At 41.1% G+C, this 24581-nt stretch overlaps 2 protein-coding genes across 4 annotated transcripts in view; both read right to left on the minus strand.

The window, feature by feature from the left end:
* LOC115654547 (insulin-degrading enzyme-like) overlaps nucleotides 1-24581 on the minus strand; it is a 220590-nt gene that overhangs the window by 192427 nt on the left and 3582 nt on the right.
* The window catches only part of LOC115654546 (insulin-degrading enzyme), a 109439-nt gene that overhangs the window by 82956 nt on the left and 1902 nt on the right, over nucleotides 1-24581 (minus strand). For all 3 annotated transcript variants that reach the window (XM_030568929.1, XM_030568930.1, XM_030568928.1), the window contains exons 2-4: nucleotides 6748-6932; nucleotides 4924-5131; nucleotides 2990-3159 (exon numbers count right to left, since the gene is read on the minus strand). In XM_030568929.1, the coding sequence (XP_030424789.1) occupies nucleotides 2990-3159; nucleotides 4924-5131; nucleotides 6748-6907 (538 nt within the window). In that variant the 5' untranslated portion in view covers nucleotides 6908-6932. The remainder of the gene's footprint in view (nucleotides 1-2989; nucleotides 3160-4923; nucleotides 5132-6747; nucleotides 6933-24581) is intronic.

Below are 24581 nucleotides of genomic sequence, written 5' to 3' on the forward strand. Positions count from 1 at the left end.
CCACATACAGTGGGGACCTACCTTCTCCCTGGTTCTGGCCCATTCTCTTCCTCTCTCTGCACTGAGCTGAGAGTTGGAGTGGACCGAGCACAGGGCTGGGGTGAAGGGTCTGGCCAGGAGCTAGAATGAAGGAGTGGGCTCAGGGTTGGGGCAGGAGGTTTGGGTGTGGGGCACTTACCTGGGCAGCTCCCATGTGGTGTGAGGGGTGCAGGTGGGAATGTGAGTGAGGGTGCAAGGGCTCCCATTTGGTGCTCGGGAGGGGGTGGGGATGTGCAGGGTGCATGGGATGTGGGGGGTACAAGAGTTAGGTCAGAGGGCTGGGGGCATGTGAGGGGGGTGCAGGCATCAGGGTAGGGGGCCTGGGTATGTGTGGGGGTGCCAGTCAGGGCTGGGGTCATGGGGGAGGCTGAAGGAGTCAACAGAGGGCTGGGTGGTACAGGGCTCAGGGCAGAGGGCTGGGTGCGTGTGTGGGGGGATCAGGGCAGAGGGCTGGGTGACAGCCCCCTCAGAACCCCCAACCCCTCCCCGCTCCTTGTCCCGACTACCCCCTCCTAGGACCCCAACCCCTATCTAAGCCTCCCTGCCCCTTATCCCCTGACTACCCCCCTAGGACTCTACCCACTACCTGTCCCCTGACTGCCCCAACCCTTATCCACACCCCCGCATCCAGACAGACCCCCTGGACTCCCATGCCTATCTAACCGCTCCTCGCCCCCTGACAGGATCCCCAGAACTCTGGACCCATACAACCCCTGCCCCTTGCCTGCCCCAACCCCTCTCCATACCCCCACCTCCTGACAGTCCCCCCAGAACTCGACTCATCCAACCTTCGCAGCTCCTTGTCCCCGACCACCTCCTCCAGAAACCCCCCCACACCCTAACTGCTCCCCCAGGACCCTCCTTGCTCCCCGTACCCTGACTGCCATGTCCCCTATCCACCCCCCAAACAGACCCCGGGACTGCCATGCCCCATCCGACCCCCGCTGCTCCCTGACTGCCTCTTCCAAAGACCCCCACCCCTAACCACCCCTCAGTATACCACTCCCTCATCCAATCCACCCTGCTCCCTGTCCCTTGACTGCCCCCACACACATTCCGGCGCCGGCCCCCTTACCATGAGGATCCTCACTCATCCGGAGCCCGGTGGCCACCGCCACCCCTGCATGTGCAGCTCCGCCCCACCCCTCAGAGCACTGTGCGCACAGCAGCACGGCTCCGGATGAGCGGGCAGCGTCTTTCCGCCCCTACGGAGCCAAATGATGCCCCAGGGGAGTGCCTAGCCCCAGCCCCCAGAGCGCTCCCCGCACGGAGGCATAACTCTAGGGAAGGCGCGGGAAGGGGCAGCAGTTTGCTGCACTCGGGTTGGCACTCCAGCCCGGGACCGCGGACCCCGCGGCTTGCTGTCTCGGCAGGATTTTTAATGGCACGTGGAGTCCCAGCAGGTAGCCACATGCCATAGGTTGCCGACCACTAGTGTAAGACATTTGGCAACCCTCTGTGTAATTAAAAAAAAAATAAACCACAAATTAAGGCTTTAGTTCTTCAACTAGGATATACAGAAGGTCCTCTTTAAAATATCTGATTACAGAATTGGGGCCTAAAATAACACTATACGTACTGAGAATAATCAGCTAAGTATTATTACTATTGAATTTGAATACATTTCAGCCACCCTATCTAGAAAAACATCTGTAATCCTGACCAGCCATAAATTCCCACAGCTAGCTATGGATATGACAGTTGCATAAGGCATAAATATTTCAACAGAAACTCTTCTAACCTGCAGAAAATGTCTTCTGAAACTTTCCTGGATACCTCTTGGGAGCAGCACAGGGATTTAAAATTATTCCGTCCCACATCATCAGCACAGTACTGATTCATGACCACCAAACCCTGGCTCGCTGAGATTACAGAAGCTTTTCCTTCCTTATTAGAAATTAATCCACAGACACTGGATTTTCTCCCATGGATCATCAGATAGGTAACCTGCAACACTTCCCTTAGATTTTTTCTCTATACATTTTTTAAACAATTTCTTACTTCGGAGGGTCCTTCCTTACTAGGAGAAAGTCAACATGTCCTCATCTAAATGATCTTACCACTTTAGGACACTAGAGCCCATTAGTCAGACACTGCAGCTATTAAACAGCCTGAGAACCCTTCTGAAAGCCTTACATCCAAATGCTAAATATTAACTGAGAATCCAAGGACATCATCATCAATTGCAATAATGTTCTTTCTGCTCTCTTCAGCTGTTAAAGGGCACCTAAGGAGCAACAAACCCTGTAAAAGCCATTTAGCCACCTGATCAGTGTATTTATCCCAAGGCCTCACTTTTCTTAGCCATCTATCGTTGTTGCCCACTGTGATTTATGCTCTGGATTTTGTCTTGATGCTCACATCCAATAATTGCGCCAGTGCTTTCCTGATTTACTACAAACCTCAGTTTGTCCTCCCAATGCAACAGTTGTTAGCAAAATGCTATTTGGCTGCTGGCAATTTAAATACTCTTCATCCACTTTCTCTCTCTTTCACAATGATTTTCAGTCCCAACTTGGGAGACTCACTTCCAGTCATTACAAAAGAATCGTCTACTGCTGAAATCATCATCATAAAAACTGTCTCATCACCAAACACCTAGTCTTGTATCAGTTTGTTCCATGTGGTTTGTCCAGCTCTTTTTTTTAATCTATTGTGTGAAAGATGTAATGAATCCTCACAACAAACATGTATGGAGGGAAAAAGGAAATTGTTTTCAGTTCGATCTTCACCAGTTTTACATAAACAGTCTCAGCATGGATTTTATGCAGAACTTTAACTGGGCATTTCTGCGCCTGGGGAGAGCAAGCATATTTGCATCCTCTACCATTTTTTTCTATCTTTTTCCACCCCATTCTTCCACCTTTGCTGCTGCTGCACTTGCCCCACCCTGGTTACAGCCCTGATCTTACGTCAGCTCTAATAGATGGGTGATTCTATTCTAACAAACCTGTTCCAAATTTACTGAAGGGATGATTGGGATTTCCAGTTGCTTTCTCCAATTGAAACAATCGACAGACATCATTCATTAAATTCTTTTCATGCTCGGAATCAACAGCATTCACCTCCCTTTCCTTGCAGTTCTCATCAAATAAAGGGCATAGGAAAAACTGAGCAAACCTAAAAGAAAATTTTACAAATTTACACAACTAAAATGTAAACCTTTTCCAAGACAGGATTATTGCACATAAAAAATAAAACAACAACAACAAAAACCAACCCCCAAACCATGAAGTCTGAAAACTCATGTAATGTTTTAATTTGTTGTTAATTAAGAGTATAAGACTAGAACCTCTCAACTCCTGAAACCAGTGCTGGCTTTGCCACAGACTCGCTGGGTGGTTTTAATCAAATCACTTACTCTCCTCCTTCTCAGTTTCTCAAGCTGTAAAATATCAACAATGACTTACTTACCACAACACTCTTGTTAATACAGTGCACTGCATCCATGGAGGATGTCAAATGTTTATTTTTTAATATTTATTGAAGGTTATATAAATGTTATACAGACTTATGCCAACCTAAGTAAAACCAAACAAATATATAAACCTTGATCTATACACAATGCCATATTTATATATATTACATTATATCACTCACTATAAATGCATTTCCTGTAGCTGATGCAACTCAGCCCATAAAATAATTTCAATTTTTCATTTGATCATTCATTTAATAACCAAGATGTTCGTACTACGTTACTTTTGTCACTTCCATCTAAAAATCTAACTATTCAACATCATGTCATCTTTATCGTTATAGCCCTAGAGGCCCCAACAGAGATCAGAGTCCCATTGTATTAAGTATCTTGCAAACACATAATAAATAAGGCTCCGTATTTGTCACAGAGATCATGGAAGTCACCATTCCTTGACTTTCTGTGACCTCTGTGACTTCTGCAGCAGCTAGTGTGCCTTGCCCGGGAGCCACCTGAGCAGCTCGGGCAGCCCCTGAGCCAGTTGCACCGGGTGCTGCTGGGGCAGTCTCGGGTCCCCCCGCCCCCTAGCAGCAGGAGTTTGGGTGGGGGGGGGGCTCAGGACTGGGGATGGGGGGGGGAGCCGTGCTTAGCTGGGGGAGGAGCTCTCCGGAAGAGCGACAGCAACTTCCGCTCCTTCAGCTCCTAGCTCCATTTGCTGCCTCTGCCCACAGGCACTGCCCCGATAGCTCCTATTGGCTGTGGTTCCCAGTCAATAGGAGATGCAGAATTGGGGCTTGAGGTAGAGCAGAGGCAGCACATGGAGCTAGGGTCACCGCTTCCCAGGAGCCAGGTGGGGAACCTGCCCCAGCCCCACACTTGCAGGGTGCCCCCCCCCCGGGTGCCTTCCCCTTCCCAGCACCTGCAGCACTCCCCAGACTGCCCTCTCGAGTCTCTCTCCCCCAAGTTTTAGTCAGGGGTATATAGAAAAAATCATGGACAGCTCATGGGCCATGAATTTTTCTTTACTGCCCATGACCGGTCCATCAATTCTAATAAAAATACTTATGACTAAAACGTAGCCTTAATAATAAAGAGAGAATCCCTGCCCAAAAAAGCTTACAGTCTAAATAGACAAGAGGCAGGAGAAAGAAAATATTGTCTCCATTTTATAGATAGGAAAATTGACGCAAAGAAGGCCTGACTCAAAGCCTGTTAAAGGTAATGGAAAGACTCCTACTGAATTCAATCAAGCTTTGAATCACATCTTAAATGATTTGCCCAAGATCACATGGAAAATCCATGCCTTAAACACAAGTCAACCTTAACAGTCAGTGCTACCAACCCCAGCTATAATATAAGATGTCATGCTGTCAGCAAGAGTTCAACATATAATTAAGATGATTTTGTTTGAGATATCACAAATATCAACCAAAAAAAACTCCTCAGAAAACTAGAAATCTGCTTACCTGTCCAATGCACCCTCTAGATGTTCATGTGACACATCAAAGTAATAATTGGTGTGTTCTTCACTGGTGAAAGCATTTGAACTTCCTGCATGCTCACTAAGAAACTGACTGAACTCATTCTCTTTTGGGTACTTCTTCGTTCCCAAGAACAACATATGCTCACAAAAATGGCTTAGCCCAGCAATGTTTAGGGGGTCTGATAATGATCCTGTGGAGAAAAATATACATTAAAGAAGTCATATTATAACATGTATAGTCTTTTAAAAATAATTTATATTATACTAGTGTGCAATCATGTGAATTCTGTAGTTATAAAACTCCACTTATCTCCAGCCCCACAGTCACAGGAAGCCAAACCCAACGTTCAGAACAAGTATTTTAAAATTTGCAACTTGGTTATCTTGAGAGGGCTCAAACTCTGTTTCTTCCTTTTGGGCCACGCGAGGGTAGGATCACTGCACACTCATGATTCCTAAATTGAGGCCCATGGACCATTTTTAGTCTGTAGAGAACTGAATGATCATATGGTTCTGGTTTCTCCTCTTTGTTTCCAGCAGCTACACTGCATTAAAAGGCAGCTAAGAATACACTAAATGCTTTCCTGATATTACATTTCCATACAAGTCATTGCTGCAATTTTCACAGGGTTGCTATGCAATTGTGAATAGAAGGGAGAAGTGTCACTTCAAAAGGGACTGGAGGTAGTCCATGAGAAAAAAAAAACTAAACTATCTATTAAGATGTTATGCACACTATGAAAAATATCGATAAACTCTGCTGTAAACTCTGAAATTCATGTATCAGATTTCAGCATTGGAGAGGCTAGCTAGCTACTCTCTGAAGTGTGTAGATATGAAAAAGTCTAGACACTAATTTGTAACACATATCTTTCCTACAAGCTATGGAATATGTAAAGAGAAATATCTTAGACTTTTCAGATCTTGAAAAAGATTGCTTTTCTGTTACTGTAAGAGTCAGAAACAGATTAACTGCCTTTGTTTTTCCACCCCAGGCACTTTATGTCCACACTCTAAGGGCTTGTCTACATGGAAACACACTCAGGAACGTTATGATTAACTTTACATCTTTAGTTAATTCATGTGCACAAATTTAAGACATTTAAAATCATGTGTAGATGCTCTCATTCAGAAGAAAAGTGATTTAATTCTCTGTAATCCTCCAGCTAAAGCCACTTTACTTCTGGATGGGAGCATCCACATGATGGTTAAAGGATCTTTTAATTTATGCACATTAACTTCATACCTTTAGTTAATTCACTTTAATTATCCTGAGTGTTCCTGTGTAGACAAACACTGCCATATCAGAGATTAAGGTCTTCCTCTTGGCACTTTATGCTGCTTTTCTTTCCCTTACTCATTACAATAAACATGCATGAAACAAAAATTGAGAATGGCAGATAAAGCAAGACAGAATGATTTCTCCATTTTTTTTTTTTATTTTTTTTTTTTGGTAAATGACTCCTTCAAAATGTGGAATCATATGGTTAAAATTACAAGTCTGACTACTAACTAAGCATGTGTTACATCAGGAAATTTTAACCAGCTCTAACAATTTCTAACAAGATTTATGTAGAAATAAAACTGGAACTCCCAATAACAGAAGGTTGTGCAACCTGCTGAAAACAACAACTCTTGTAAATGCTACCATATTTTGTGCTATGTACCATCGGTTTATTTGCAACTAAAATATTGAAATTAGTGGCACATTGAAAGTAGGTCAGATTCCTTTTCCTCACAAAAACATACTGCAGTAATTACTTGAAATGCAAAGCTAGTGGAATAGAATACAAAATGAATTAAATACCTATGTGTACATCAAGTGCTGCTGAAGACTTATCTGTGGTGGGGTCGCAGATGAGCATTGCTTTGATGCCATTTTCCAGTTCTAGTCCACGATATTCTCGCTTATCCCCAGGTGATTTGATAATTTTGTTTGCTAGTCTCTTAATAGCTGGATTGCTCATTTTGTTATGGGAATTCTTCTAAAGCCTAGAAGGAAATAGTAGAAATTCAAATTCCCAATTCATATTTAAGTAACTATCTCAAAGGATAAATTGTGAGGAAAACCTAATTCGCTGTGCAGAACCCTTAAAACCTGTCCTGTATGCCGAACTGTGGTCCAGATTCAGAGAGATGCTGAGAATCTGCAACTCCCATTAAAATCAGAATATCATTGAATCTACAGTCACTTCTGCTCTCACAGTAATTAAAAATTAATAATTTAGCATCAAAGATACACGTCAGCCACCCTATTCAACTATAATAAAAAATATTAAACGCTACAATGAATGCAATCTTGCCAAATCCATCTTCAACCTGTTGGTGTCACTAGGCATAACCCTAGATAACTCGGGTGGGTGGAAGGCCACGAGTGTTGATGAAGCCCTCCTCTTCTAGGCCAAAGCGAACCAAAGCCCCTCCATGTTGAACTCTACTCAACCTAGAAAGCTATCAGTTGCAGCACAGTTCATACCGGTCTAAAGCAGTAGCGATAAGGCCTCTGTGTTGAAGGACAAGATAACTGGCAGAAGGAAAACTTACTAACGAGCTGCCGTGGCCAAGATTACTTAATGCACCTGCACTTATGTAATTGCTACAGGGAAAGGAGTGGGAAAACGAAAAAGAATTTAAAAAGTGAAAAAGACGCTTGTGTGTGTGTGTGCAGGATTTGAGATTGTTATTTCTCCCTTGCACCTTATTTGAGCTCAAATAAACTTGTGTTTTGCTTCTCCACCCTCGTATGTTCATTGGCGCTACGCACTCTGGGCAATGGACCCCACTGTTGCTTGCCTCGGGCACCCTGTGCCGGCAACAAACCTATAGAAAAATATTTTAAATCTCTTTGTATTTATATTGAAATTTTACAAAAATCTACACTTAAAATAAAAAAAACATGAAACTACAACAGGTATGTTTACTATCATGAAGACTACTACTATCCAATCATAAACTGCCTTTCATCATAGGATCTCAAAGCACTTTTCTGAAACTGTGTGTTAACTCAGTTTTACAGATGGGAAAACACAGGCAGGGAAGGGTTAAATACTTGCCCAAGGTTTCACAGTAAATCACTGGCAAACTGAGGGCTTGTCTACATCACAAAGTTGCAGCGCTGGTGAGGGGGTTACAGCGCTGCAGCTTAGGAGGTGTACACATCTGCAGGGCATCACCAGCACTGCAACTCCCTGTTTGCAGCGCTGGCCGTACTCCCGTTTTGTCTCGGGTGTAGAGGATCCAGCGCTGGTGATCCAGCGCTGGTAATCAAGTGTAGACACTTACCAGCGCTTTTCTTGACCTCCGTGGAATAAGCAGGTATCCCAGCATACCTGAGGAAGCCTCTGGTAATCAAGCAGGTCTCCTTCCCCGGTTTGCTCTCGCGTTCCCCGAACCCCCGAGCAAGCAGGTCTCCTTCCCTGCGGTTTGCAGGGGGGTTCGGGGAACGCGAGAGCAAACCGTGGCGAAGCAGGTCTCCTTCCCCGGTTTGCTCTCGCGTTCCCCGAACCCCCCTTGAAGCCGCCCAACAGCGCTGCAGTGTGGCCACATCTAACACCACTTGCAGCGCTGGTTGCTGTAAGTGTGGCCACTCTGCAGCGCTGGCCCTATACAGCTGTACTAATACAGCTGTAACAACCAGCGCTGCAAAATTGTAGATGTAGACATACCCTGAGAAACAGATGCAACCTTTCCTGTTCCCCAGGTTCCTCTAATTCAACTGCCTCAGTTCTTTAAAACTACTTTTAGAGTTCACTAGTTCTAGAGATACAGTAAGAAAGTCTCTGGGTGTTGCAGCAATATTTTGAAATCTTTAACACCAAGTGAGATTCTGGAATAACGTTCTCTTGTTATTTTAAATTTTAGGTAAACTGCCAAAATAAAAACACGAGACATCCCAATCATGAATCTTGACTTTTAAAAAGTGCTTAATTTTATTTGAAACCACATACTTCTTAAGAAAAGAAAAATCAGAGAAATGGGAAATGAGAGAGTAATATTTGAAGCCAGGCACCGTGCAGCCAGGTAGTAAATTTCCACATGTAACTTTGCCAATGAATCTTAATCTGCTTTAAAATATTTAACGTTTCAGTGAAGGACATGTTCCTAAGAGAGAATGATCAAACAAACAACATTTTTGTCTGTGGCACAACATATTGGTAAGTGATCACCAGAGACTGGTTAATAGCTAGCGAACTAAACTCACTTGGGAGCTAAACCAGATTTGAGCCTAAGCCTCCAAATATGATGAGCTTGTGTAATAAATCTTTGTTTATGGTAAAAACTGCTGCAAGTACAGTTCCATCAGAAGTACAGTATATGCTATTTCAAGGGTTTGACAGTATTGCTGCTCCTGTCTTCAACTCACATTGGGCATCACAAAAACAAAAGCCATATTCATTTATTTTCAGAAGCTTTAAGACTGTATAGCGTAAGGCACTGAAATGACTAATGACTATAATTAGTATATTTTTTAGAGAGAATATTATGGAGCTTCCCACACATTTACTGTGGAATGTCTTCAGTCATGACATTTATTAGGCGAATACCATTTGGCTTATAAAAAACAATGTTTTAACTAGCTTTCTTGTGATCTGTGCATACCAACTGATTTTTTTAGAATGTTAACAGGACTTCAGAAGTGAAGTTCCGGAGGTGAAAATCAGAGTGCTTATTTACATAAAATACCATTAAAGGGAAGACAACTTATAAGTTCCCCTTTCTACAGCCATATTGGTATAGAAAAATGCTATAGGTCGGGGTAGGCAACCTATGGCACGTGTGCCGAAGGCGGCACACGAGCTGATTTTCAATGGCACTCACACTGCCGGGGTCCTGGCCACCAGTCCGGGGGGGCTCTATATTTTAATTTAATTTTAAATTAAGCTTCTTAAACATTTTAAAAACCTTATTTACTTTACATACATCAATAGTTATATAATATAGACTTATAGAAAGATCTTCTAAAAACATTAAAATGTATTACTGGCACGCAAAACCTTAAATTAGAGTGAATAAATGAAGACTTGGCACACCAATTCTGAAAGGTTGCCGACCCCTGGTATAGGTCATCATTCAACTACGTTACTTCCCTTCCACAGAATGGTGATGGCCACCTTGGCGTCAGCTACATGTGTAATTTACACCACTGATGTAATAAATATCGTGGGTAGCTGATGATGATACTATGAGCATCACAATGAGGTGAATGTTAACACCTTCAGAATCGGAAGGATTCAAATGCTCTTGGGCTTTCCAGAATAAGGCCTTTACTGTATGTTTCTAACAACAAGTAGTCCTTGTGGCACCTTAGACTAACAAATTCATTTGGGCATAAGCTTTCGTGGGATATAACCCACTTCATTAGACGCATGGAATAGAAAATACAGTAAGTAGTATAAATATATAGCCCATGAAAGTGGGGATCAGTGCTAACGAGGCCAATTCAATCGAAGTGGATATGGCCCATCCCTCTGTTGATACTCATACCCTCTTGTCAACTGCTGGGAATGGGCCACATCCACTTTGACCCCCACTTGGTAAGGCAACTCCCATCTTTTCATGTGCTGTATATTTATACCTGCTCACTGTATTTTCCACTCCATGCATCTGATGAAGTGGGTTATATCCCAGGAAAGCTTATGCCCAAATAAGTTGGTTAGTCTCTAAGGTGCCACAAGGACTCTTCGTTGTTTTTACTGATACAGACTAATGCAGCTACCCCTCTGAAACCTGTATGTTTCTACTTTCTAGCTAAACAACCACAAAAAAGATATGTCATCATTAGTACTTCAGGGTTTGGAGATTCCTCAAAATGAAAACTTAATTCTGTATGAGGCACTATGTCTCCAGGTGAAAAGTCTAGAAATATAGACCCAATTTATATCCTGGCCGAGACTGTTAGAATATTTTTTAGTTCAATAGCCCTTATAAGTTGACATATAACTTAAAACAACACAGCACATCTGCAGAAAGGAAAACAGAACCAAACAACTCAGCCTTTCAAAGACATTACATGAGAGATTTTAAGAAAACATATAATGCAGCGTATATTTTGTATGATTTTAAGTTTCTTTATTTACTAAATTCAGTGAGCCAAAAATAATCAAAATTATACTTAACATATTCTGGAAGGAAAAAAATAAACTAATTACACTACTGGATGGTTAACAATAAGTAAATTATTTACGTTCCTCATCTCTTGATCAGTTCAATAGGAAAAGTGTTTTAAAGGGGCAACAGACAACACAATAAGATATTCTTGATAGCCTCCTCTCTTCCAAATTCCAGACTCTAACCAGCGTTCCCAAGTTGTGGTTCATAGAGGACTTTCTTGGAGACCACAAAGTTGGCTTTTCACATGGTGCTGTCTATCCTGATTGTTTCCAGATGCTAAATTGCATTAAAATACAGCTAAATATATATTTTTCTAATATTACTTTTCACTGTAAGCAACTGTTCCTGTCACATAAATGTTACATGATTACAAATGGAGGAAAGGTGGTCCACATGACTGAAAACAAAAGGAGGGAGATTGTCCATCAGACTCTCTATTACAGTATGGCTCACACTACGAAAAAATTTGATAACACCTGGAAACTCCTAAAGGCTTTTCATAGTTAATTTAGTGGTGGGATTTTAAACCATTTCAGAACATCAGTGGAAAATCCACAATCTTCAAATTATTCAGTGTCCAGGTCACCATCTTGTGGTGGATTTTTTATTTCAGTCTTTAGAATTCTAATGTAGTAAAAGAGCTAAAAGTATTACAGGGGCAGTAATTCTTATGATGAGAAAAATTAATAAATTTAAAGAGCCAAAAATTCTGCAAGTTTAGAACATTTAATACCACTGAATTCACTATAACTGGTCACAGAGACTGCCCCTGAAGAACTGTAAAAGTTTCAGGGGACCTATCCTAGAAATACTGCTTTTGTGTGTGTGTTTAATTAAAAAACAGGATCTTCTTGTCACTAGCAAACTTAGAATCAGTTATTTCTCCTGCCTCTCTGCTATATTTTGTAAAAATAATCCATTTTGAACAATAAAATCAAAAGGTTTTGACTAGAACATAAAGATTAGGATTCTGTCACTGGAGCTATGAATGATTACATTTGATTTTATTACTCTGACATATCGAGGGTACAATCCAGACTAATGACTGGCTGTGTCATCCCTGCTCTCTAACCTGGGATGCTTTGCTTTGCTGCTGTAACCTCCAACTCTGGACTGCTCACAACCTCCAGCATGCAAGTCACTTCCAGCTATGTGTGTGGATGTGCTGCAGCCAGCCAACCACACGTTGGCTTTTACCAGCCTCAGTTACACTGCAGGGTGACCCCAGCAACTCCCACCCAACAGGGTCCCAGAGCTCAAGCTCCAGCCCAAGCCCAGGAATCTACACAGCAGTGAAACAGCATCGCAGCCTGAGCCCCATAAGCCCAAATTGGCTGGCATGGGCCAGCCAAGGGTTTTTTCCTTGCTGTGTAGACATACCCTCAGTCAAGTAAGGTAACAATATGAGCATCAGATGCTGGAATACCTGAAACTTACAAAAATATAACCTTCTTTACTCCACTCCCGTTGAAAGTTTCATACAATAAGTAAGGAGGTGCCCTTAAATAAGGGCAAAACTTTATTACTCTATATTTTTAGACAGAGATACTGAATACAAAAAGCATCAGAAGAGAAGAATTAAAATCAGTGTACCTGTAAACAACAGTGAGGAACATGCACTCTTGCAAGCGTGTAGGAGATTGCTTTCTAAAAAAGTAGAAATTTCTACTAGCAAAACGGACACTATCACATGACAAATTATAAAACAGTTTCATCTGAATATCCATGTAAACATTAACACACACACAGAAATAGCAATCCCAGTCTCTAAATTCTAGTTTAAAACTACACTAACCATCCACCAAATTTTATCCGGTGCAATGGTTGAGCTGGTTGTGATCAGAGTTCACAAGTTATCCCATAATTGCCTGCTGCACAGGGTCATCCTCTGAAATGAAGCAGCTAGTATAGGCCACTTGTCAATGACTGGATATGGGACTATATGGACCACTAGTCTGATCCAGTATGGTAATTCCTATGTTTCTTGTTATGCCTCAGTATTATTAATGCTATGCTATAATGCATACAGACTGCTACAGGACTGCAGGATTAAATTAGAAATGCTCCACAGCAACTGGGTCCCTCTTAAATAAAAGCAATCCTGCTCTATTTCTACATACTTGAAAATTCAAACAGTACTTAATATCAGTTCAATCTGCTATGCCAGACAATGGGGAATATAGAAAAATAAAGGAGCCTCCTGAACTCCTTGATTTCACCTAAACTATTAAATTAATAAACAGTACACATTCTATCCTTTTTAGTTAAATGTATGTCTAATTCGGTTTCAGACTTCAACATGCTGGTTGCTTACTGGTGAATTAACCGGAAGCGTGTTCCACACACTTTCTACCCTGTGTTTGATGACAATACATCCGATTTTTTTTGTCACCTGCTACTTCCTTATTATTTTTAACCCACTCCCTCAAGTCATGACGTTTTATCAATAGTTTTAATGATTCATCTACAATGGTGACTCAAAATGCTATGCCCACTGTGAAATCTCATGCATTTCAACTGATACCTTGTGAAGAACCACACAGAGTATACTGTCATAATAACAATTCTCTGTTTCTATCTCCTTCATAACCTAGCTCTAGTTTAGCACTCAAAATGGGGTGCAGTGAGGATTACTCTCCACTTCTCCACCCCCTCCCCCACATGTTCCAAAACAGTTAGTTTCAAATCAAAGGATTGATCCTGCATGCCCTTACTCATCACCTCAATAGGCCTACTAGGAAAAGCAAGTTGTACTTTCGCTGGGGTTCGCAGGATTGGGCCCTAACACTTAAGCAGGATAGAAAATAAATCCATTAAAAACTGCACACACCCAAAACATAACCTGCTGCACCAAACCCAACTCAGGAAAAAGCCAGAATGAATAGATAGTTCCCCCTCCCTTTTCCCCACCCCGCGCCTGGAAGGTCAACAGACTTGGGCTTATATTTCATTTACTTTTTTTATGTGAGGCAAATGCTGTCCACCAAGAACACTAAGCCTCCTGGGTGCTGAATAAATTATTAAGATAACACCCTTGGAGAGAAGAAAACATATGTGGAAAATCAATGGAAAAAAGGAAACGGAAGTATGTTTGAACATTTTTACAACAAAATCAGTGTAAATAAAAAAGGATTGAAAAACATTACAAGGTGTGAAAACGCATTTCCTTACTTTTGAATCTTTTGATATGCAACCTTAATGTTCTCTTACGATGATTTCTGGGTATAATACTAGCAGATACTTCTCCACTGCTTTTCACCCGAAGATTCCAAAGCATTTTACACGCTAACTTTCAGATCAAACCTCCGTTTCCTTCTAGAAGACAGGCTTCCTGTCTGCCTTCTAAAACTTGCTTACCTCTTTCCCCTCACTTGTACTTCTGAGTAAGCTGCCCAAATCCGAAGTGCTGATTCCTCTCCTACGATGCTAGCACTAAGCTAATACTTCTGTTGCTGGTATGACCACAACTAAGTTGAGCACCAAAATGATGACCCACAAAATGTCTTAGCTATTTAGAGAAGACTCATTCTAAATAATTAAAAATAATATTTTTAAAATTAAGATACTTTCATGGTATTGCCACAAAACCACAGCAACATTGAACGGTCCAACAAAATACAGGCAGCAGCAAGAAATGTTCCTTAGTACAGCGTTTTTGGAATTGTGCTGCTTGCTCAAAAAGTGCAAGTGAGGAGAAGATCTCAACAGAGGGCAGGATAACAGGCGAATGCAAAGAATGGGCTGAGCGAGGGGGGTCTGAGTGGAAAGCAGGCTCACATTCACTGATGGGGACACATCAAGTACACTCTTATGTCCCCCTCTCACCAAAATGCGCTCTTTAGTATAATAGATCAGGTACTGAGGAAAAATATCTGTTGATTTCTATTTTTCAAGTAAGTAAAAGCAAGTGGTATACTTTAAGATGCTTTTTCTGCAATGAGATCCATGCAGGCAGACTTCTGCATACCCACAGAGCCTCATTGATTTCAATTATCAGAGGGTAGCCGTGTTAGTCTGGATCTGTAAAAGCAGCAAAGAATCCTGTGGCACCTTATAGACTAACAGACGTTTTGGAGATTTCAATGGGGCTCTGAGGGTGCTGAGGTCCACCTATGAAAAACTTATTACATAAATGGGGTTTTAATTTTTAAACTGCATGTGATACCTATGTCAATCTATATTTATTTTAGAAAACAAATTTTAAATGAAAATACAGTTGGCACATTAGCCAATATAGCTAAACCTCATTTACAGTATTTGAAACCCAGACCATGTCTACATCTACAATTTTGCAGCGCGGGTTGTTACAGCTGTATTAGTACAGCTGTATAGGGCCAGCGCTGCAGAGTGGCCACACTTACAGCAACCAGCGCTGCAAGTGGTGTTAGATGTGGCCACACTGCAGCGCTGTTGGGCGGCTTCAAGGGGGGTTCCGGGAACGCGAGAGCAAACCGGGAAAGGAGACCAGCTTCGCCACGGTTTGCTCTCGCGTTCCCGGAGCCACCCAGCAAACCGCAGGGAAGGAGACCTGCTTGCTCGGGGTTCCGGGAACGCGAGAGCAAACCGGGAAGGGAGACCAGCTTCGCCACGGTTTGCTCTCGCGTTCCCGGAGCCACCCTGCAAACCGCAGGGAAGGAGACCTGCTTGCTCGGGGTTCCGGGAATGAGAGAGCAAACCGGGAAAGGAGACCAGCTTGATTACCAGAGGCTTCCTCCTTCCACGGAGGTCAAGAAAAGCGCTGGTAAGTGTCTACATTGGATTACCAGCGCTGGATCACCAGCGCTGGATCCTCTACACCCGAGACAAAACGGGAGTACGGCCAGCGCTGCAAACAGGGAGTTGCAGCGCTGGTGGTGCCCTGCAGATGTGTACACCTTCAAAGTTGCAGCGCTGTAACTCCCTCACCAGCGCTGCAACTTTCTGATGTAGACAAGCCCCCAGTTACCAGAGACCTCTAGCATTTGACAACAGTGCAAAAATTTTGGTGCACAGCCAAAAGAAATGGCTTGCTGAGCACTGGCTTCAAAATTTTCTTCAAGCCTCTGCTGTCTCAACAGGATATATATGTTTAAGCCATATTAGTAAGGCCCTACCAAATTCACGGACATGAAAAAACGCATCACAGACTGTAAAATCTTTTGTGTACTTTTACCCTACACAATACACACTTCATGGGGGAGACCAGTGTTTCCCAAACAGAGAGTCTTGACCCAAAAGAGGTGATGGGGGAGTCACAAGGATAATGTGTGTGTGTAGGGGGGGGCGGTCACAGAAGTATTGCCACCCTTACTTCTGCGCTGCTGCATTCAGAGGTGGGCCATCAGCCAGAAACCATCACTATCCGGCTGCCCAGCTCTGAAGGAAGCAGTGCAGAAGTAAGGGTGGCAGAATAACCACCTCAAGAGTCTCCCACAACCCTCTTTTGGGTCAGGACTGCTACAGTTACAACACCGTGAAATTTCAGATTAAAACATATGAAATTTCAGCTTTTTAAAATCCTATGACCGTGAAATTAACCAAAATGAACCGTCAATTTGGTAGGACCCTACACATTAGTCCACAAGTCTTGCTGAGCCAGATGAACATCTATAAATAATCATCATCTCTGGAGAATCAAGCTGAATGGCTATAGTTGGGATGCCAGCTCTGCAGATTTTGAAAACTGTGCTTGGTGAGCTCCTCCAGTCATCTGCAGGTTTTGGGTTTCCCTGAGACCTTCAGATAATCATGGTTTTACTATAAATGCACATCTCTGGTGTGCTCAACCATACTCAAAGCATATCTATATCAACCGATGAATAAAACTGCACAATTTATTTTTGTTACTGCTTTTTTGGGTCATGTTTCATGTCCCTTTTTCAGTACACCATTACACTGCACTGAATGCACCACAATTATTATTTGAGCTCCACAACTGTCCTTGGCATTATATAAAGATCATGATTGTGATCTACTATCAATTCCAAATTTTTCACCTGTTCCAAATTCTGCAGACTGTGTCTGTATTCCTTACATGCACACATTCTGTTTTTCTTCCAGATCCCATTACCCAGTAGTTGCCATGGACTGAAGTTTATGATGAGCCAATACCTGCCCATGTTCTCAATTTATCTAGATCTTCATCACTGGTCTACACTCTCTGAATTTTCGCTAATCCACCTATGTTTACATTTTCTGCCAACTTTCAAACCATTATAAATATGCTGCTGTTGACAGCACCTGGCGTGAAACTCTCAGGAGCTGGGAATTTTCAGTAGAAGGCTCTGAGCCTCAGGTCTCGCAGTCAGAGGGGATCATGGTGAATTTGTCTCTCACCTCTTTTACAGAGAAGATAGTGCTGAATTGAGTGCTCTGGAGAATTTGTTGAAAAACTCATTATACTCTGGTGGGGCTGCAATATTAGAATAGATCTCCATTCTCTTGTGTGTCATTTCTCCTGCTCCTTTACCCTACACATCCACTAGTGCTCTGGGAACAGATCATCACCAGATGGCAGGACTGTGACATGCTTACCAAAGCAATAGTGACACTAGAGGTATGTTATCCAATAATCAGTCTCCTCTCTTCACCTTTCCTCAATTCATTTGCATGCTACAACTGCATTGGTTAAAATGAGTTTATACTAATTAAGTTTTTTCTTCAACTAACAATCAAATGTTTCATCAAAATTTGACACTGCACATCACAGAAAAATAAAATTCTAATAAATTGGAACAGAATTGGAGTACCTTACCACACATACAAGTAAACATACATAACAGAACATCATTATAAAGGATGCTGCAGAACATTTTATCCTCATTTATTATATCACTAGTTCAAATGTAGAACAAAGCTATTAGACTCCCCTTATTTTCTGGTTAACATACAATTTTCTACTTCTTGCTTACAAATTTGGGAATCAGGATTCTCTAAGATATTACACTTCTATAGCTTCAATAGCTATTTTAGGTAAATTTTTTGACCTCTAAATTTAGGTAACTCCCCGATATCACACCTAACTTGAACTTAAATAACTAGCATTGTCTGTTATCAAAATGTATGCAAACTGTTCAAAGTTTTGAACATATATTAGGCTCTTCTTCCCAGAAGAATTAGCAGGAACTCATCATAAAATTTTGCCAAATGATATAAACACCCCTCACAAAAGTTCTGCAATAATTAATAAGTATAATTCAATCAACCCCACTAAAAAACATCATAAACTGAAATCTCTGGTCTTACAAAATCAGAATGTTTATCCTAATTTTATTCCTGAGAATACGTCTAACCCAGAAGACAACTTACTCTTAGCTTTTTTTAAAACAGTAATTTGCGAATGATCATTACTTTGACATTACTGCTTATCTGATCCATTTTGAGGAAATTCGCATCTTGCCACCATTCAAAATTTACTTCTCAGTGTGAGTCTGCAGAAGGCAATCTCTCATTGACTCCACATAATCTTCCAGAGAAGTAAAGGGCAATGTCTACACCAGGAAATTTAACCAAGAAACTCTTTAGGGACTGATGGTAAAAGTGATGAGAGTTTACACAACTTAATTTCAGATATGACAAAACACAGGAGGCAACAAAACAGCTGAACAAACTACTGTAAAACCCTAATCTAGTTTCCATATCTGTTTTTAAAACTGCACCAAACTGAGTATTTTAAGAACGCACTCAAAACATAAGTAAATGAACTTTATCCAAGTTCACCTTAAAATTACAAGCAATCAAAAGTGGCAAACCAGTCTTTTCTCCATATTTTTAATGGACTCTCCAGATATGTCTCATTGAACCTTTTACAACAGTGCTGGAAATTAAATGGAATAAATTATGAAGAGGCACTTGAAAGTGGGAAACCAATGACCAATTTTAAATTTGTCTACAGATTAAAAACAAATTATTTATTTTCATTTTTACCATCCCAAAGCATCTTTACAGATATGGGGAGTAGTACAGTTTCACCATTCATTCCGGTCCCTGGGTTATTCCTCCATTAAGTCCATCTCGGTCATGTCCACATATACGATTCACTATTAAGTCTGTGGTCAGCTTCTAGGTCTGACTGACTCTGATTGTGTTTGCATTATTTTCTTTAGCATTCTATCATCTGTTTGTCTTCTCCAGTGTCACCACCCTCATAATCTTTTCTATTACAGCCAATCCCAAATCCCGATTTCACATCCTACTCTCTTCTAACTTAATTTCTCTTAAAATCATTCCACTTTACACCTGCCATTTTCTCTCAGATCTACTGCTTCCTGCCTTCTGATGTCTGTTTCATTTAATGCAGCAATACAAAACACAGCACAGAAGGTTATTGGAAGGCATAAGCAAACAAGGAAAACCTGGACAAGCAACAAAACAAGACTATGACAGGAAAACTGTAAACAACTCAAGAATGCTGAGATAATGGAAGTAATAAAAGCATTGTGGAAAATGGTATAGAAATCACAGACTGGACAAGTAAAAGGATCAGCAAGAAAACAAGATATGAAAACAATATACAAAAGGTTAAGTTGTATGGAAACACAATCAGGCCAATGATGCAACAGTAGGAAAGGCTACCAGTGAACTGACAATAAATGCCAAAGACATGCTGAATGAACAGAAGGAGCACTATAGCAGTAGGAACTAATTCTGACCATCTCTCCGGGATGGTCACAGTGATTGTGAAATGCTCAGGGAGGTAAGAGAAGCTACAAAAACAAAAAGCATAGTAATAAAGAGGGACTTCATCTATCCCCATATTGACTGGACACATGTCACCTCAGAACAGGATTCAGAGAGAAAATTTTTAAACACCTTAAATGATTGCTTCTTGGAGCAACTAATCCTGGAACCCAAAAGGGGAGAGGCAATTCTTGATTTAGTCCTAAGTGACACACAGGATCTGGTCTAAGAGATGAATATAGCTGAATGGCTCAACAATAGTGATCATAATATAATTAAATGCAACACTTCTGAAGAAGGGAAATAATAAAGAAACCTATCACAGTAGCATTTAACTTCAAAAGGGGGAAACTACACAAAAAATAGAAATCTAGTTAAATGGAAATTAAAAGGAACAGACACAAGAGTAAAATGCCTGCAAGCTGCAGGGCACCTACTTAAAAACACCATAAGTAGAGGTTCAACCTAAATACATACCCCAAATTTAAAAACAAAACAAAAAACAAACAAACAGTAAAGGGAGGAAAAAAAAAATACCAACATGGCTTACCAGATTAAAAAAGGCAGAGGCAAAAAGACATCCTTTAAAAATAGGAAATAAAATCTACTGAGGAGACTCTGACAAATCAATTGTAAAAGTATAATTAGGGAGACCAAAAAAGAATTTGTGGCGCAACTAGCAAAAAGATACAAAAAAAAGAGTTTTGTTTTGTTTTTTGTTTAAGTACCTCAGAAGAAGGAAGCCTGCCAAACAATCAGTGTGGCCACTGGACAAATAAGGTGCTAAAAGAGTACGCAAGGAAGACAAGGCTATTGCAGAGACACTAAATGAATTCTTTGCATCAGTCTTCATCGCAGAGGATGTGACGGAGATTTCCACATTCTTCTTAGGTGACAAATCTGAGGAACTGTCCCAGATTGAGGTGTCAAAGGGGGAGATTTTTTTGGGGGGGTGGGGGAGGATGGTAAACTAAACAGTAATAAGTCACCAGGACCAGACTGTATTCACTGAAGAATGTGTGTTGTGTGAAGAAGTACTTCCTTATTAATAGAATAGAATGTCAGGGTTGGAAGGGACCTCAGGAGGTCATCCAGTCCAAACTCCTGCTCAAAGCAGGACCACACCCCAGACAGATACTTGCCCCAAGTATCTCAAGGATTGAACTCACAACTCCATCTCATTGCTAGGAGATATCGTGAAGGCCAAAACTATAACTATGAAGAATTAGATAGGTCCATCAATGGCTAGTAGTCAAGATGATTAGAGACACAACCCTATGCTGTGTATGTCCCTAAACCATAGGCTGCTAGAGGCTATGACTGTACGACAGGGGATGAATCACTTGACAAATGCCCTATTCTGTTCATTCCCTCTGAAGTATTGGCCACTTTTGGAAGACAGGACACTGGGCTAGATAAACCATTGGTCTGACTCAGTGTGGCCATTTTTATGTTGTTAGCATCTCGACAAAGTGCTGAACCCTGTAATTCATCCAAATGCAAACATTCCAGACATGCTAAATGAATGGGACACCTTGGAAGACAGAACAAATGTCAGCACTTGAACCACTAATAGAAGAAGAAACAAAAAGAGTAGTGATGCAGTTGAAAATGGGAAAGCTGCAGAAACAGACAATAAAACATTTGAGATGTTAAAGTTGACTGGACAAGTGCTATCAAAACACTAGGAAAAATATATGGGAGAGCAAGAGGAGGTTCCAGGTGACTGGCTAAAAGACAATAGTTGTACCAATCTTGAACAAAGAGAATAATTACAGAGGTATAAGCTCATCAGGAGCCCCAGGAAAAAAATCACAATGAAAATAACTGTCAAAAGATTATAGCCAGTTTTAGAGGAAGCAGTAGGTGAGGAACACTGTGGCTTCTAACCAGGCCTAAGTTTCATTGATTAGATGGTTATTTATAAGATCTTAAATGTGCAAGTTGCTATAGACTGACTTCACAAACCAGATAGCAAATAGTTAATACTGAACATATTATAACAACAAACATTTTGGTTAAAATGTGAAAAAGCAATTCAAGTACAAAAAAGACTGAGAATTGGTGAGCGAATCTGATCCACGTATACCAAGATGAAGAATGTGAGGGTATTCAAAAGGGAAAGAAAGAGGGGTAAAGAAAAGAATTGTCCAGAACTTTCTTCTTTAGTTAGATTCTAAAGGAGAACTCTATTATTCAGTGTAATCCTCCTAAAACAACTGTCCGTAACATTAGATCTTTGACAAACCTAACATATCTACAAGGCTCAGTACTTTAAAAAAAAGTTAGTCACACGTAAAAAAAAAAGAAATGCTCATGAGCTCCAGCAAAAGTTACACAAAAATACAATTTACTTATTGTGTGCTATATTGCAGAATTCTGAAAATGTTTTATAATTAGTAAAACCAACATTGTACGTAAAGCATTTTCAGTATTAAAGCTACAGGGTTTTTTTGGTTTAACAAGTTGTGTTGCTTTTATTTTATTTTATTTTAAATTTGAAACCATCTGAATCAACTTTTGAACAAGTTGAACACAAAATCTATCATATTATGAATACAAAATGTTGTCATATTAGCATACAGCAGCCCACAGTCTATGGCAGGATCTAGATGGAAGAGACACTGAGAGCACAAACCTGTTCATTAGCAGCAGCACGCCATGCATTTGTAGATACAATAACCATTAAACCAATCTCTGTCTAGCCCCAGTTGAATGGAAATATTTTTCATGAAACTTTTTATTTTATTAAAACATTAACACCTCAAAATAAAAATACACACAGTTGTTATATCTAATGCAATGCTATCAAAAATAAATTAGAAACAAATATCATCCCCAGAATGTGATAGCCCAAGTGCTCTGAAAGTATTTATAGTAGGTGACTTAGACAATAACCTCAAATGACCCTGGCAGTGAAGCCAATTTATTTCCAGCTCAGTGCAACAGGAGTTGCACTGCGGGCTATGTAGAGTGAACAGCCTCTCTTTTGCACTTTTCCCTCCTGGACTCCACACAGAGCCAAGGGCTACTTATGGCACCAGGCCCAAAGTGACACCCCACCTCATGTACTGTTGAGTCCTACCCAGGATGAAGCTCCTATAAGCCAGAGAGACATGACAAATAGCGAAAAGGAGCCCTGTTCCTGGAAATGCCTTGATATCAGTACCACTAAGTGATCTTTTGTTTGCCCGAAGATAGAGGATTTCAGTGCTGGGAGCAAGGTAAGGAGGAGGAGGAGGTTAGAAGGTCTAATGGAGGAATTAATGGGATAAGGAATAACTATATATAAAAAGGTTAGGTTTAGGGTTAGATTACAATTGTGTGTGAGAGAGAGAGATGGAAAGAGCTAGTGAAAACCTGGGCAAGGCTTGGAGGTGGGAATGTGGGATGCCTAAGAAGGAGATGGTTTGTTTGTTTTTTAATGGAAGTGAGTGGAGAAAAGATTTAATGTCAAAGTGTTATTCATGTTCTCGTTTTTGGTCTATTATCCATATAGGTTCTGATTCTATAACTGACACTACACAAGCAGATCTCTGTCCTGTTGGGAGCCCTCCTGAAGTCAGTGGCATTACTCACAAACATAGAGTTGAACACAGGCACGTATGAAAGACTGAGACCTAAAAGATCATTAGTAATTTGCTAAAGCTAGTTTCTTGCACTTCCATACTTTCTCTCCCTGTAACAGATCATGACACACCTTTCCTTCTGTTTCATTGTCTTCTTTCCCTCCATCGTTTTTTTGTCCTACCCTCTCTTTATCTACAAGGTACATCCTATCTCCTCCCCCATATTTTCTCTCCAATTTCTCAAATCTCTAATCAACTTCTTCTTTTCTATCTGAGGGGTAGCAGTGTTAGTCTGGATCTGTAAAAAGCGACAAAGAGTCCTGTGGTCCTATAAGGTACCACAAGACTCTTTGTCGCTTCTTCTTTTCTGTCACACCCATCAGCAAACCCACACCCATTTATCCACCCCATTCCAAACTCCCTTACCTATCCTCCCAATTGTTCATACACAAAGCTTGAAAAACATGTAATAGACAGATGACTAAGATGTAAGGGGTCTAAAGTGAGAAGTCAAGTCTCTTTCCTAATCCCCATCCTCAATACTGGAAAAGGGAGGGATAGCTCAGTGGCTTGAGCATTAGCCTGCTAAACCCAGGGTTGCGAGTTCAATCCTTGAGGGGGCCATTTAGGGATCTGGGGCAAAAATCTGTCTGGAGATTGGTCCTGCTTGGAGCAGGGGGTTGGCCAGATGACCTCCTGAGGTCCCTTCCAACCATAATATGCTATGATTCTATGAAAGATACTGGGATTTTTTTCTGGGCCCTATTTGTGAGGGCCATCCTTTGCAGTTTCTAGTTAGTAGGTGTTTGAAATTTGATGCACCTTCTGGCTGCTGGAAAGGAGCACTCTCTCTGTTCTCCTCCCTCCTACCATCTCCTCCTGTAAGGCTGGTAGCAGGCAAAGGAGTCACTGCTAATCTGCTCTCCATTCTGTTTCCCTCTCCTCCAGTGAAAAGTTCTGGTGACTGTTTTCAGCTTTCAAAAGAAGAAACTGACCTGGTTCTTGTCCCTTTCATTGCGGCCTACTGGTTCCCAATAGAAGGAGTGAAAAGTGACAAGTTCTGGTAAGTTTTCACTCTACTGCAGGTTAGCAAATGAATCAGTAGCAGGAGAAGCACTAGTTATCGATCTAAAAAAAAAAAAACCTCAGAAAAGCACTGAACTAGCTTATATTTGGTAGGTTATCTTTGTAATTATTAATAGATTATTTTTCCACCCCAAATGAAACCTTGCACTTTGTAAAAGTTCATGATACTTGCCCAGAACTGTTTCTTACTCAGAAGTGTGGGCAGGTGGATTTTCAA

Source organism: Gopherus evgoodei, chromosome 7 (genome assembly GCF_007399415.2).
Source record: "Gopherus evgoodei ecotype Sinaloan lineage chromosome 7, rGopEvg1_v1.p, whole genome shotgun sequence".
NCBI classification, from domain to species: domain Eukaryota; kingdom Metazoa; phylum Chordata; order Testudines; family Testudinidae; genus Gopherus; species Gopherus evgoodei.